At 62.9% G+C, this 16,134-nt stretch overlaps 1 protein-coding gene across 15 annotated transcripts in view; it reads right to left on the reverse strand.

Moving 5' to 3' along the window:
- The window catches only part of FBRSL1 (fibrosin like 1), an 81,284-nt gene that overhangs the window by 59,184 nt on the left and 5,966 nt on the right, over positions 1 to 16,134 (reverse strand). For 11 of the 15 annotated variants that reach the window (XM_074356542.1, XM_074356541.1, XM_074356544.1 and 8 more), the window contains exon 2: positions 5,929 to 6,129. In XM_074356542.1, coding sequence (XP_074212643.1) covers positions 5,929 to 6,129 — 201 coding nt within the window. Of the gene's footprint in view, positions 1 to 2,411; positions 5,061 to 5,928; positions 6,130 to 16,134 lie in introns of those variants that run through there. The other 4 variants (XM_074356548.1, XM_074356547.1, XM_074356545.1 and 1 more) reach the window with 2 other exon arrangements.

Consider the following 16,134-nt stretch of genomic DNA (forward strand, 5'->3'; position numbering starts at 1 on the left):
GATATGGTTGTCCCTCAGTATCCGTGGGGGATTGGTTCCAGGACCCCCCTGCAGATACCAAAACCCACGGATGCGGGATGCTCAAGTCTCTTATGTAAAATGACGTAGCACGGTCAGCCCTCGGCATCTGCAGATGCACAGAGCTTACGGTGTATGGATCAAAATGTACTAGGGTTACTTTCGTCTCCTTTTCATGTTTTTAATGTGGCTACTGGAACATTTACGATTCTGGGTGTAGCTCCCATAAGGGTCGCTGCTCTGAGCTTCCCTGCAGGGTCAGAACCTGCCTTTAACAAGGCCACTGGGATCCCCCCAGGGGTTTGGGTGGTGGCCCCTGAAGTCTCAGGTCCCCCAAATCCCAGCCCTGGGACAGGTTTCTTGCCAAGTCTTCCAGGCAAGGGTGGGTCGCTGGACGTGGACACTGTCTTCCTTACAGCCAGCATCCCCCACCCTGCTTTGGCAAGCTGCTAGGGATGTCTCGCAGTCAGTGCAGCCTCCGGCTTGGGGAGGAGGGCTGGCCAGCTTCTCTGCCCAGCCAAACGCCAGTGCAGACCGACGCACGCCTGCCCCTTCTGACGTGCTGAGGCCCTGGCTCACGTTCTGTATCTGCCAGAAAACAGGCTCCACGGGGCAGGGGGACGCTCCAGGCAGGGCGCAGCCCAGCGCCATTCAAGTCCCCACCACAGCGTCACCAACACGAAGGCGCAGAACCTTCGGGAGTGACCAGGCACTCACCGGGGAGCACCTCCACACGCGATCGTCCCCAAGGAACTGCCAGGTGGACGCTGGTCGGGCGTGCAGACCCCCTTCAAGGACTGGGAGCCCACTGACCCATCAGGGTCACCCGTGCTCCCACCCCTCCCCTCCTGGGGCCACCCTGCCACCCTCTGGGGGGATCCCAAGGGACTCTCCTTAGTAGGCACCTACAGCGTGCCCTGTCAGTTGCTTCTGCAGGGAGCAACCTGGTTACGCCTCCACCCGACAGCAGACCACAATCACTGCCCTCGCTCTTCACAGGCCTAGTGGGGGCTCTTCTACAGAAGGTGCGAGCCCCCTGCCTACAGCCTGGCCTGCAGAGGGGAAGGCGGCTGCAGGGCTCAGAGGAGGAGAAGCCCCAGGAGAGCACTGTGCCCAGGCTGCGGTCTCCATCCTTGGGGTCCCTGGGGCAGCGTGGGGCCTCCTCCAGACCTCCACCCATCAGGCAGGGCTGCCCAACTCTCTCTGTGGCAGGGTGGGCCACACCCCACACTCCTGGCCTCGGGGCCAGATCAGTCATCAGGGCCCAAACCTGTGCCGCTGGGACACACAGAGCCCACATACCTGTGTTCTCTGCCTGGCAAGGTGAGTCATCAAATTAGAATTAGCCACCAATGTTCCAAAAATCACTGACCCCACAAAAAAACCCAGGTTTCCAGTTGCTCTCAGAAACACGAAGACCTGGCCACACAGGACCTACGGCAACACGAGCCCCCAGGACACGCACGACACATGTCCTCTAGTCCCCGACATGGCCAGCGGGTGCCCCGCAGCAGTGCCCACCCCTCAGGGTCCCGGCACTTTGAACCTGAGGCCAGCCATGGCGAGCGTGGAAGTCATGCACAGGGCTTGGTGGGTTTCTCTGGGCTCAGAGGGACCCAGGCTCCTTCCTCAGCAAGTGATTGTGCTTGTGCAGGGAACAGGCCCCACCCCTACTCACCCTAGGGGTCACCCAGGGTGCGGCCCTTTTGGATGGATAAGTAGGGCGGCCCCAGACCTTGGCTGCGGGCACCCTGTGCGCTCAGCCCAGGGGGCTGTGGCCTCTGCTCTCTCCTGCCATTAGAGCTGGTGCCCGACAGCTCTGTCTCCCCCCTTAAGTGGCAACCAAGCACTGCAGCCAACACTCCCAGTGCAGAAAGGCCTTGGAAGGCAGTGGCTACGCTGTCCAGTCCCGGCCCGCCTGTGACCAGCCCAGACATGAGCACGCACGGGGCCCACACTGCCCCTCAGGTGGGGAGGATTCCAGGGGAGTGGGAAGGAGGGGCGCCTGAAGCCTCGCCATCCTCAGGGCGTGACAAGGGGACAGTGGGAACTCGAGGGGTCAATGACAAGACCTCAGAGGCACCTTCAGGGGCATCTAGGAAAAAACCCCTTCCCGAGCGAGGGCTCCGAGAAACAGGATGGGAGGAGCCAGCCCAGCAAGGGGACTGCCAGGGTGGCCTGGAGGGCAATCACGGCGCGCTGGAGTCCCCCCAAGCCGCATAATGCAGTGAGCTGTGTCCAGGCTGCACGTCCCCCTCCCTGGGCCGCTCTCCTGCGGCTCAGCCAGGACGTCATGAGCGAGAGGCAAGCATAGATGTGCAGAGAACCACCTGTCGGAATAAACCATTTCCCGCACGGCACATGCTTGTCTGTTAAATTACAAACACTGATGCTGTTATAAAAATAATGGCACAGCACTTTTTATTTCCTTTAATCAGAAAAATAAGCCCCACGTTTCTGGGAGGGAGACCTTGGGGCCCTGCTCTGGGTGCCAGGCTACGAGGCAGACACCACGTCTGGCTCGTCAGAACCCCGGGAGGCCAGGGAGGAAGGCCTGGATCCAGAAACAGAGGGGCCCCTCTGTGGCCTCCATGAACCGGGCCGGTACCGGAGGTGGCTGTCATAGCTCCGCGAGACTAGGCGCACAAAGCGCTGACTGGGAGCCTGGCCAGAGCGACCCCTGTGGCCGGTGCTGCTTGCCCACCATGTGCCCGGGGCTCCAGGAGCACTGGTGTGGGGCTGCCCTGAGTCAGAGGCCTGGGGCGAGGGATGGGTGACCTTGAGCACAGGTGTGAGGTGGGTGGGGCAGAGAAAGCCCTGTAGTGCGGGGTGTGTCCCAACAGGGGACATCCTAGGGGGCCAGCAGTGGGAAAGGTGTAGGAAGGGGACATTCTGAGAGTGGCCTCGGGCCCTGCAGGCTCTCTTGGTCCAAAGCTGGGGGGGACGTGAGAGTCTGCCCCCCAATTCAGTGCTCAGCCCCTGGGGTAGAGACAGAGTCCTGAGGGAGACCCTCCTCGTCACCAGCAGTTCAGACTCAACCACAGATGGCCCTAAGTGCCCCTCACGTCCCCTCCCCCATCACAGGGCCCTGGAGGGGTACACACATCACCCTCTGCCTGAGGGAAGGTAAGCAGGACCTGAGGCCCCGCTCCAGCTGTGCCTACGTCCTGCTGGTGGGGGATGCACACCGGCCAGACCGAGTAGGGCCCAAGGAGGGCAAGGCTCCCCTCCAACGTACACGCACACACTCCAGACCACATGCCACATACGTTCACACACAAACTCATACTCAGCGCAGCTGGGATAGGTGTACGTGGGAACTTCAATATACAAGGACACGTGGGCACTTCAGAGGCACAGAGAGATGCTGAGGGCCCCCCCCCCAAGTCTGAGCCCTCAGGGGGTGGCTGTGTCCCCTCTCCCCGGGGCATGCGCGTCACAAAGCAGTGGGCACGGCGGGGGCGCCGTGGCGGGGAGGTGGGAAGCCGCTGCGGGTCCTCTCCTCTCTTCCTGGCGTGGGCAGGCCTCAGCTTGGTGGCAGCCCTGGAGGGGGCTCCTGCCTCTGCTGAGCCTCAGCTTCCAACTGCCAACAGCCCGGCCTGCTTGGAGAAGGCCTCCGGCCAGTCTGACAGCACATCTCAGGTGGCAGGGTGAGGGGCCTCGGCCCCGCCCTGCACAGCCACACCTGCGGTGGTCTGCAAAAATGGGTGTCAGGCTCCGGGGCTCACAGACGGGGCCTGGCGGGCCGCTGCAGGGGTAGAGGATCGAGTCCGTCGTGACCTCAGGGGCCGGCAGGGTTGGCCCAGGGCCAAGAGTGAGAGCTGGGGCTGATGGGCCCGAACCAGGTCCAGCAGGGACTGCCGTGGCGGGCTTGGGGGCCCCAGGAGAGGCCTGCGGGGTGGGGCTGGCCGGCCCAGGAGTGACGGGCGCTCGGGTATGGGGAGTAATGGCTGGGGCTTGCAGGGCTGGCTTGGGCCAAGAAGTGACCGCAGGGGCTGGCAGGGCTGTTTCGGGCCCATAAGTGGCCGCTTTCGTCGGCACGGCTGCTCTGGGCCCAGGAGTGGCCGCTTGGGTGGATGAGGCTGTTCTGGGTCCATGAGTGGCCGCTTTTGTTGGCACGGCTGTCCGGGGCCCAGCAGCGAAGACTTGGTGGGGCCGGGCTGCTCTGGGGCTTCAACTAATTGCTGGGGCTGACTGAGGCCCAGCAGTGGCCGCCGAGGGCGGCTGGGCTGGCCCAGGAGGGACCTTCGGGGTTGGCCCAGGGCTAGGGATGCTCGCCGGGGGCAGCAGCACTGGCCTGAGAGTGAGCTGGTGGGCCGGCGACGTGGACGCAGCATGAGGAGTGACTGTGGGGGCTGGCACCGCTGGCACTGGGCTAGCAGTGACCGAAGGGGCCGGTACCGCTGTCCCGAGGATGCCCTGCTGGGCTGGCTGCGGAGACGTGGGGCCATCCACGACCGCGTGGGCCAGCAGCGGTGCCAGAGGGCCAGCAGGGACCGACAGAGGTGGCACGGGGCCAGGATGGACCGCAGGGGCCGGCAGCGGTGCCATGGGGCCAGGATAGACCGCAGGGGCCGACAGAGGTGACAGGGGGCCAGGATGGACCGCAGGGGCCGGCAGCGCTGCCACGGGGCCAGGAGGGAGCGCAGGCGCCGGCAGCGCTGCCTGGGGGCTAGGAGTGCCCAACGTGGCTGGTGGGGCTGAGCCAGGAGTGACCGCTGGGGCCGGCAGTGCTGATCTGGGGCTGGAAGCAGCTGCTGGGGCCGGCATGGCTGACCTGGGCCCAGAAGTGACCGCCGGGGCTGGCAGGGCCGTCTTGGGCCTGGAAGTGACCGCTGGGGCCAGCTGCGCTGACCCGAGAGTGGCCGCTGGGGCTGGCAGGGCTGCCCAGGGTCCGGGAGAGCCCGACAGGGCTGGCAGCGCTGACACGGGGCTGGGAGTGACCCCTGGGGCTGGCTGGGCTGGAGCTGCTGCTGGTGCTGGGCCGGGCTGTTCTGGTCCCAGTGGTTGGCTGGGAGCGGCCCCCCTTCTGGGGAGCACACCTGCATGGAAGAAAGAGCACGTGTCCACCTGGGCAGGTGTGCCTGCAGACCCCCCATCCAGCCCAGGTCCCTGAGACATGCTGCCCCCTCACCAGCCTTCCAATCCCCAAGGGAGTTGAAAGTGGAGTGTGAAACACCAAGAAAACCCCTCTCTGAAAAGAAGGCGCAAACCAGTGAGTCCCTGAAGAGGAGAGCAGCTGCAGTGCTGAGCCGACACCTAGGACAGAACCCTGCACTCGGGGAGAGAGCCCCTGACCCGTCTCCCAGCCCCATCCCAGCAAGGACAGCCCCTCCCCCTGAGGGCTCGCTCCCAGCAGCTGCAGAGGAAGGCCCCGGGGCAGGGCTGCTCCTTGCACCTGGACCACCAACCACAAGTGACGTGACTCCCTCCCTGTCTCGCAGACACACTGCATTTCACTTAAGTTTAGCAGATGGAGAGCACTTAGCAATGAGCCTGGTCCCCACGCATTACAGACACACTGGACACCCTGTAGTCGGCGGAGCCTGACAGACGCAATGGGGAAACGGGGCCAGCCTATCAGCAAGTGCATCCTCCCGCCCCGCCTCAGCTGAGCACCTCTACCCCCAACCCCTGGGTTCCTGGCCCGGTTTGGCCTCTCCCTGGCTGTGACCCACCCGGGGCAGGTCTCCTGCCTCTGCTCAGGACCCGGACTTCCAGCGGGCGGCTGCCCCAGGCCCCAGTCCACGTGTGCCCCATACCCCACACCCGACAACGATGGAGCACGTTGCCAGGGAGGCCCAGATGCCGATGGGTGGTGTCCAGGTGCTGGTGTGGTCCTGAGGCCACCCCGGGGGAAGGGGGGCACAGAGCCCTTGGTTCTGAGCAGGGGCAGGGCCCAGGGCTCACCTGCTTGGCAGGCTGCAGCGGGACCTTTTTCTTCCCTGGGTCGCAGGTGGGCTCCAGGTCCTGCTCAGGGCTGCCCGCCTCCAGGGGCCGCCCATTCTCACTTGGCTCTGCAGATGGGCAGTTTTCTGACTCACGGGGCTTCTTGACGAGGCGACGTTCCCATTTCTCCTTCCGCTCATGTGGCTTCAGGGCCATGTCTTTCTGTGGGGTGAGAAAGGACAAAGCTGGTTAATCGGCAGTGACACATGATTCCACGTGTTACCCCACCAGGGACACCGTGTGAGACTGTGTCGTGCTGAGTGGGGCCCTGGGCAGAGACAGCACCCACCTGGAGGTGCTGGCCCCCACCCCACCCTGCCCTGAGTGGGCTCGCAAGCTGACACTCATACCTTGGGAAGGAGCCTCCCACCCTGGGGGGGCTCCATCTGAGGGAGGATGAAAGGAGATGGACGGACGGGTAGGGGGCAGATGGGTCAGATATGTGTGGGCCTGTCAGGACTGGGGGTCTGGGGAGGGGGAGTGAGTTTCCCAGCCGGTAATGGAGGGCCCTGATCTGGGCCCAGCGTGAGGCCTCGCCCAAGCTCAGCAGGAAGCAGGTGCTGAGACTGGCAGCTGTGCTAGCCTTAGTGAGGGAAGGCTCTTCCTAGGGGGTGCCCCTTGGATTCCTGGGTGGAGGGCCACCACCACAGTAGCTGGCCACAGGCAGACATGGTGCAGCTCCAGCCGCCCATCCTCTGGTCCTGACCCACCCATGGGCTTACTTAGCAGCCCAGCTCCACGGAGCAGGGCATCCTGATGCCACAGAAGCCTGTCTTGGGAAAGCAGGTCCCATCTCAGCCAGCTCTCGTCCCTAGAACAGGGACCTGTGCCTGCCTGCATGGCTGCACCCAGTGCCTCGAGAAGGGCCTGAGACACGGCGGGTGTTCAGTAAGCACGTGCTACAACAGAGCGTGGTCTCCCCTGCCCCAGGGGGCAGCCGGGCCTGCTCACTCGCACCGCCTGCACGGCTCCTACTATGCAGAGGTGGTCCTGGACCCACGCCCATCTGCAGCCCCGCCAACGTGCCCAGAGCCCAAGAGGGCCTGGTATTTTCTGCTGGTGAGCGGGTGAGGTGGCACCCCTCCCAGCCACACTGGGCTGCTGAACAGAGAGGTAAGGGAACACCAATAAGCAACCCACAAGATTCTGAAAGCATCTGCCCAAGGAGGTGGGGAGGCCAGCCTTAATGAGGGCAGTGGTGACATATCCCAGGTGCTACCCCACATTCCAGGTGCCACCCTCACGGCCGCACAGGAAATGCCCCTCAGTGACAGCCCCATGGTCCCACAGGAAGTGCCCCTCGGTGACACCCTCAGTAAGTGTCCCCAGGTGTGGAAGCTCCCACGACTGCCCCGCCACGTGTGACCAGCAGCCTGGTCTGGGAGCAGTCATGGGCACGGTAGGCTCATGGCTGCCCATGGCGGCAGGAGGTTCCTCCTGTCTCCCGGACTGACTGCCCAAGGAGGGGCCCAAAGCCATGGTCACACAGATCCGGGGCTCACTGCAGGATCTGAGGAGGGACAGGCCCTCCAGAGTCTCTCAAGAGGGGGCATACAGCAGCCTTTGACCTCTGACCCCACACTAAGGGTTGGTGTACCAGTAGGGTTGGGGGCTCCTAAAAGTCAGCTGAGCCATGAGGCCACAAGCATGGTGCTTGTTCTGGAAAGTCTAGGAGGTCAGAAACCCTCCCAATCGGAAGCGGCCCTACCAGCCTGGAACTCAGGTCCCAATTGATGACCTGCCTGGCCCACACACGTGGGTCTGCCCAAAGTTCCACAGTCTTCTGCCTGAGCAACTTCCTAGTCGCAGGATAGACACTGTGAGCTATCAGACCGGAGGGACACCCCAGGTCATCTGCGTTTCTGTGGCCTCCCCTAGAGCCCTGGTCAGATGCCCTTACCAACCCCGAACCTCTCAGAGCACCAGTTCATCTCAGCCTGAGGGGACCACTCTCCCCCCGTGCCCTGACGACGGAGCCCCCGCTGACCCCAGGACTTCCCAGCGCCTGCCCTGTTCACGGACATCAGGTCATTCCCTTTAACTGGCAGCGAGCGCCAACCGTGTGCCAGCTCGCCTCCAGGTAGCTATAACTAGCTCAGGAGGGAGCCTGCCCCAAAGGCAAGTTGTCACAACACCCAAACAGGCGGGAAGGTAACATAGGGAGGAAGCAGAAGGGAAGGAGCCACTTCAGAGAGCGTGGGGAGGACTCTCGGTCAGAGCCTGGGGAGCCTCCCACTGGGAGCAGCTGGTGCAAAGTCCCTGAGGCGGCGAGGAGCTCCACTCTCCCTCTCTGGTGCCCATCTCCCAGGGACAGGGATGCTAGAGGGAGGCTCCATCGGTCAGCAGCTGGCCGAGGATACGGCACAGGCCTCCCTGGGGAAGAAAATGGATGCTGACCCTCCAGCGACAAAGTACTGGTGAAGACAGGAACTGGCTCCCCACACGCAGGGTACTTAATAACTACTGACTGCTGGTGTCCCCCTGACACAAGTGCTGTCCCCCCTCAGAGACAGAGTCCAAGGGCCCGAGATGTCCAGCGCTATTCCTGGTCACCCAGCCTGCGAGGATCTCATTGCTCACAGGCTGTTCTCACACAGGCCCCCGGGAGCAGTGAGGCCCCCAGAGCCCTGACCTGACAGGCCCCCTGGGCCTCTCTGACCTTCCAACTGCCACAGAAGGTGGCCAATTAGCTGTCCCCAGCTTCCCACTTCCTACTGGAAAAAGTAAGCGTGCTGCCACTGGGTGACCTGACCCAGCGACACACACTTCCCAAGTCACTGTGGCTTAGCCCCACTTTTGCAGGGGAGCCACTCACTCTGTGTGAAGGAGCCACTCAGGGCCTTCCTAGGCTGTCCGAGGCCACTTCTTACCTACCTGGCTAATGTCACAGAAACCGTTTCTAGCCTGGGGGATGACCTTGGAGCTCTCATGTCTGAGCCCTGGAAAGGGAACAGGGCTGTCTGTGGTGTGTCTGATTAGAAGTCTGAGCAAACATACGGAACGTGTTACCATTCCACTACTGACTATGAAACACGGGGACACCTGGCTGGGCTGGGATCTGTCTTTCTTACAAGCATCTGTGAGCAAAGACGACAAAGCGGCAGACGCGCAGCAAAGCAGGCCTGGTGACTTTTGTGGTGGGGGCCGCACAGGACCCACCTCCGCCCCTCCACAGGTTCTAGGAAGGCCTCAGGAAAACTCCAGGCTATCTCTCCAGACACATCCAGCCACTGTGCTGTTCACATGGCAAAAAGGACGCACTTGTCAACCACAAATTGTTCTAGTTCATCATATTTTCTGTAGGCCCGTGTCCAACGTTCTGGTGTTTAACAACTAGGCTGTCAGAATCCTTGAACCTTCAGTGCCTGGGCCTCTTCCCCAGCCTGGACTCAGTCCAGCTCCATCCTGGCCACAGCCCACGGTGGCAGGTAGGGCCCAGGGAAGGAACTCCTGCACCTAGAAGGAGGGGAGCGGGAAAGCCGCCGGCGCTGGCCAGGCCAAGGGTGAGTCAGTGTGCAGCAGGCGTGGGCCTTGTGCAGACCGAGGGGACAGCGAGACCACAGGCTCTCTCCTCCCGGCTTTTCTGGGCAGAGGCCTCCTGCAGTGCACATCCTGCCTGAAGGTTCGAGAGGATGAACTAAGCTGATGGCCCTGCCAGTTCCCTCTCCTGGAAGGAAAATCACCATCTCAACAGGACCTCTCCACAGCAGGGCTCACCAGGGTCCAGATGCAGTGGCTCCCACTGAGCCACTGCCCTGAGAATGACCCAAGGTCCCTGGGCTTCAGGGCGCAGATCCTGTGAGTCTATCCCACGGGCCCGCGGTCACAGGGGCAGGCACCTGTTCCACAGCGCACAGCTGGGGAGCACGAGCTGCCCTCCGCCCATGATGCCACTCCTGCAGGGTGTATCTGGGCCCTTTCTGGAGGCTCACCTGCGCTCGGGCACACGCAGTGCCACAGTTCTGCCCCCACTGAGCCTGTGCTGGGAGTGCTGGCCCTGCCCAGCCTCAGTTGCCTCATCTGTAGACTGGGGCTGCAGCTGCGCCCAGGCTGGGGTGAGGCTCCCAGTGATGTTGAGCACAACAACGACCTCCACACCAAGGGCCCCAGGGAGTGCTGTGCCCAGAAGTTGAAATCAGAGCTACAGATCAGAGAGCCAATGGGGAGACCCACAGGGAGGAGTGAGGCCGCGGTGTGTGGAGGTGAGCCCACCAATTTGGGTGATACAAGTGTTCCACTGTACAAATGGGGAAACCAAGGCACTGCCGAGGCTACAATGATTCAGAGTGAGCCGGGAGGCACTCCAGCAGTCTGGGGTCTGGGGTCTAGGGTCATGTCTACTGGCACCCCAGACCCTCTAGCCAGCCCCCAGGGGTGGCCAGCTCCTGCTGTCACCAGAGTGTCTGCCTCCAAGTGAGGAGACCTGAAGAGGGGTCCGGGCAGGGCCTCAGTCAGCAGAGCCTGGGCCAACCCCCTCCCCCGCACAGACCTACCTGTGCAGCCCACCTGGGTCAGTGCACACCTGTGAGCACACAGACACGGGCAGATGTGCCCATGCCCGCGTGCAGGGAACCTACAGAGCAGGCACTGCCAAGCACAGCAGTGCACAACCCCTGGTAGCCTGAGGCAGTCGCCCCACAGTGAAGCCCCCAGCACCCCTGGCAGTGGCCAAGCCCTTGAACCCTCCCTGGACCACTGGGGCGGGGTGCGTGCTGGTGTGAAATCACAGGTTAGATTTTCCTGTAGTGATTTCACATGACTACTTTCAGCTCTCCTAAACATTATTACCTTACAGCACCAATAAAGTCTCTAACTGCATCAATGAACTGACCGGGGAGAGAGAAAAGTAATTACAGCTGACAAACACAGATTAGGAATGATTCCCCTCACTGGGGGCTGAGGCTGCTTGTCCCCACACGGACCAGGCTCCTCCAGGCCTCCAGGCCCTGTAGGCAAAGGCATGGCCACACCCCTCCAGCCAGGTGGGAGCCCCTCTGCTCCAGGAAGCACACTGGGGCCTGCTTCCTGATACCTGGGCCCCAGCCCCACAGAGCCCACCTCTTGTCACCAAACACGGGCAACCCTGTCACTGGCCCCATCAGGAGGAGAGGAAAGCCTGGTCCCAGGGGACCACCCACCTGAGCCCTCACCACAGCCCTTGACCCCACCTGCCCCTCAACCTCCAGCCCTGCATGGGAGGGAGGTCCTGGTGGGTGACAGCTCCCTCCCAATGAGGCGCCAGAAGGCTGTGGGCAGCTGAGGTGGCCTGTGTCTCAGAAGCTTCTGGACCTGAGGGCCCCAGCAGCCCTCCGGGATCTGCGGTTCAGGCACCAGCTCTCCATGGCTCCAGGAGTGCAGGCTGAACCCTACCCACGTCTAGTCGGAGTGCGGCCCCACCCCTTCTACTTTCAGAGCCTCCCTCACAGCTCGCCTGGCAGGCTGTCACCCCCTGGCCTGGACACCCTTCAGAACACGTCTACCTGGGGCTCGGCTCTGCTCTGCCCTCTGCCCTGGCAGCCACGTGGTTCACTTCCCGTCACCTGCGAGTTTGGCTCAAACCTCCCCGCAACCCAGAGTCCTGCCCCACCTTCCCCACTCATTGCCTGGATTACTCAGCCGTGGTTTGCACCATGGGGCAGACCACACGTCCTTCCCTGTGTTCAGGGGAGCGCATGGTTTAGCACAGAGTCTCTCCTCAAGAGGGACCCCCTCCCCTTCCATCTTGGCCAAAAAAGAGTGGCTTCTGCACCGCCTACCAGCAACTGGTGACCCCACCCTCAAGCGGCCAAGTCTCCCTGTCTGCCTGGGACTGAGAGGGCTCCTGGGGTGTGGGGCTTCAGTGCTAAAACAGGGGAAGCCCCAGAGAAACCAAGGAGGCCCCATGAACCACCCAAACAGTGCCTTCCTCCAAGCAGACAGCCTTTGCCCTTCCCTGCCCACAGTGTCCTGCAGGCCAGGATGGAGCGGGTGGAAGGTCCCTCTGCCTGGCCCAACCCCCATCCTGGGGCACCTCCGATACCTGCCTCTGACCTCTCTCGGGTCAAACGCTGCACTGGAAGCTGGCTGGGCTGCCTCCACCCTGGTATGGGGCCCAGGTGCAGTTGCCCCCTCCAGCTACACTGTTGGGACAGGACTGTCCTCCCTGCCCCGTCTCCCTCCTAAGTTCATACTCACACCACACAGGCACTGCTCCCCACCTTTTCCCCAACCCCACTGCCAGTCTGCCGACTCCCAGGCGAGGCATCCCCACCTGAGAGGTCCCTCATTCCCTGGCCCAGCACAGTCCACCATGGCCGCTAAAGTGTTATACTGCCTCCAAGGATGGTCTCCTGAAGGCCTCACTGACCTCAGCCGCTCCAAAAGCTTCTGGACCCTGCTTGTTGTATCCTGGCCCCTCTGGGTCAGTCCTCTGTTGGCTCACTGCACTTGTCCTCGGTACCCTGTCCCTGAGTCCCTGCCCACAGTGCGCTCTGGGCACCCAACACCTGGTGAGGCCAGCATGGCTGGAGGGCAGATGGTCTAAGACCCAGGAGTCAGGCGGGCAGCCACAGGGCAGCCCCAGCAGGATGCCTGCAGCCTCTGTCAGCACTGCGGCTGCTTCCTGAGCGCTGGGCCCCCAGTCCGCAGGCGGGGAGGCCCCTCCTGGGGTTAAGCCCCCTCCCGGGCCCTGTGAAGACACCCACTCCTTCACAAGTCCGCTGAGCCCCCGCTGTGTGCTGTTGCGACAGCGAAGAGTCACCTGGAAAGAAGACAGACCTGCCCCATGGCTGCCTGAGCTGCCCTCTGATCAACACTCAACTGGGACTTAATGTTCACAACCACTGTCCTGACAATTATGTTCTGAAGTCAGTCTCTGTCCAGGGCCCTCTTAGCCTATAACACCGGGGGAGGCTCCGACCGCCAGCCCCTGCACACCCAGACGGTGCATCCCGTGCTCGCCCACAAGTGCCCAAGCAGGTCTCAGGCTCGCTCCCCGGGAGCTCCCCCTCCGTCCCCCGAACCTGCACAGCTGCTGCCAGCCAGCCCGCCTGGCCCACCTTGGGAGGGGGAGCAGCCTAGGCAGGCCAGGAGCCAGAGCAGCCACCGCCGAAGCATCTTGTGCCTGCCTTCTGTCCGGGGTGAGGGACAAAGAGAAACAAGCTACAGGGACAGCTCAGAGGAGGGCCTCAGAGAGGAGATGGGAGGACGTGAGGCCGCCCAGCAGGCACTTGCATCTCGTCACCCTCTGGATGAGGAAACAGGCCCAGAGCAGGACAGGGCAACCTGGGGCCACGTGTGAGGAGGAGACGCTCTCTAGCCTCACTGGCCGCCTCAGCTGGCCGGGAGGGCCTGGGAGATGGCAAGAGCCAGGGGCAGAGGCCCGAGGCAGGTGGTCCAGGGGCGGGGCCTGAGGTGAGGAGATGGGCTGCGCCAGGTCTCCAGGGCAACACGAGTTCTTCCACAGATGACAGAAAGGGGACCCTTGGGGGATCTGGGCCAGGCAGTGATGTGATCTCAGGGGCCAGGGGCCCCTGGTGTTACCCAGCAGACAAGTCTAGGCGTGCTTCTGTCTGACAAATCCTCACTGGGGCTGAGGGCAGGCCATGCAGTACGTGGGAAAAGCACTGGCCAGGGGCCTGCCAGGGTCTGAAGACCAGCACGTGGGGCTGGGGTCAGAGGGACAGCTGTGATGTGTGACGTCAGGTAAGTGACAAGGTCATGGCTGGCTCCCAAGGGTTCCTGTGGGGACTCTGGCTCTTCCTGAGAGGCAGGAGTCTTGGGGTCACATGAGCATGAACACCCCACAACCCAAGGCTGGAGAGTGTATCTGCAGGGAGGGCAGCAGCTGCCAGGCACCCCACATGGCACAACATGTCAGGTTGGGGGTGATCAGTGGGCCGGGGCTCCCATGGGAGCTGGTCTGGATGTCCCACTAGGAACCTGCCAGCCCAGCAAGGATCAGGGTCCATGGGGCCAACTCTTGACGCAGTGTGAAACTGTGAGGCCCCTTCCAAGGACAGGAAAGGCAGAGCGGCCACACACGGGCCCTAGACTAGAGCGGTGAAGCCCATGCTGGATGGGCAGGAGCCCTGCCGCTCTCAGGTCGCGTGGCCTCCAATCTGCAACCCCTCAAAGGCGCAGCAAAGACCCCCGCCCCAGACCTGCTCTGGGTTCCAGTCCTGCTCTGCTACTTGCCAACCATGCAGTCCTGAGAAGTGACTTAGCCCCCGTGCCTTAGTTTTCTCGGCTATACGATGAGGACAGCAAGCACCTGCTGCAGGGGCTGCTAGGAGGATGAAGCAAGCGGAGACTCTGACTGCCATCGTTCCCGCTTCCCATGACTCTCAGCATCTACGCAGATCACGTGTGTGGGTGGCGGCCCCCTGACAAGGCCGCGCCTGTGCCTCACACGGATGCTCCCCGCCACGCCTGCTGACACTAGGCTCTTACCAGAGAACCCTCCCTTGTCTGGGGCCCACAGGCACCTGTAGCCGGGTCAGTGTGTGCAACTCCATGCCTGCGGCCTGTGCAGAGTCCAGAAGGCAGCGACGACCCCGAATGGCTGCTCCCGGGAAGAAGTAGAGGCAGGCAGTCCCTCCCCATGTAGACACACTCACAGCCCCCTGCGTCACCCCTACCACACGCGCGTACTAACAGCCAGGCTGGCTTCAGGGGCCCAGTCAGCCCTCCCTCCGTGTGCAAGCAGAGTCCTGGTGAGATGCATGATGTGGGGAACTCGGGTGAGTTTTCTTCCCAGAACTACTGGGGCAAACCAGGGCACTGGAAGGTTCTCCACTCCAAACTGGAGCCAAACACCACATCTGCCCCGAGTTCCCAGAGCACTTGACTGAATGGAGGTTTCAGATTCCAGCTCCCGACAGAGAAAGTGCCTCAGGTGACCTCAGTGACACCCACCGCCCCCACCCAGCCGCCCCTCCGCCAATGGCCTCACTGACCTTCCCCAGACATCTCAATCGGAAAGCCCCACCTGGCCCCGGCCCCTCCCCAGAACCTGCCAGTTGTCTCCTCTCAGTCTCTGGCCCGTCTAGTTACTGTCTGCCTCCTTTGCCTGGAGCAAAGCCCGCAGCTGGCAGAGGCCAGGCACACAGCTGTGCTCAGCACTGCTCAGGGAGTCAGGGAGGGAGCACGGGTCAGAGCCTCCCTGCCGGCCAGCAGCCCCACTCCAGCCTGGCGTGGCCTGCCCTGGGGCTACTGCTGCCTAAGCCCCAAGGTGTGAGAGCTAAGAGACCCTCCCTAGCAACAGCCCAGGCTGGAGGAGGGAGGCCACGGCTGTTACGCAACCCCTGGTGTTGAAAACCTGACTGGGAGGTGGCCTGGCTGCCTGGAGGCCCTGTGAAGACCGCACCTGGGGACATGTCCTCGGGCCAGCACGCACGCCAGTCACCGAAGATGGGCAGGAAGGGGCTCTCGGCAGAGGAGCTGGAGCAGGCAACACGGCCTGGGCAGCGTGGGCTCGGCCCAGACCTGCTGTAACCCTGCCCTAGGCGAGCAGCAGAGGCCCACACCCGGGTCTGCCCGTCGGCAGACCTGCTGACTGAGCCCCCACCTCCTGGGGCTCCACACACTGCATGTGAACCACACGGGTCAGGGCCAGGTCGGTGGTGGCTCCCAGCAGGTGTCTTGCTCAGTCACTGTGTGCCACTGTTGTCACCCTGGTTGCCCCCAGCTCACAGTGATCCCCGTGCCCATGGTGGGAGTGGTTGCTAGACTCCAGCATCCTTTCTCCAGAAGTCGACCACTGCCCACCTGCACAGAATGTGATGGGACGGCGCCCAGAGCCTTACCACCTGCCAGCACACAGGTGCCCTTCTCAGCACCTCTCGTCCCAGGCAGCCCTGCTCACAGGGGGCCTGCTGACCCGGCTTCCAGCCCGCTGGTCCCATGGTTCCCTGACTCACTACCTGGACCCAGATAGGTCCTGGGCACATGGACACGCGTGGGGCTTCACACACGTACCCAGGCACAGCCCCACCACACAGACGCCCGTGTGTGCACACACGCATACAAGTACCTGGGACGCGGACCCACCCCTCCACCCCCACAGGGTGCGCACGTGCGCGCTCACACACACACACACACACACACACACACACTGTGGACCACAACTCTGCCCAGAAACTCAGCAGGGGCAGAGGGAAGATGGGCTGCCGCATGCTACAGGGGTGC

This window comes from Camelus bactrianus, chromosome 32 (assembly GCF_048773025.1).
Source record: "Camelus bactrianus isolate YW-2024 breed Bactrian camel chromosome 32, ASM4877302v1, whole genome shotgun sequence".
Lineage (NCBI taxonomy): Eukaryota > Metazoa > Chordata > Mammalia > Artiodactyla > Camelidae > Camelus > Camelus bactrianus.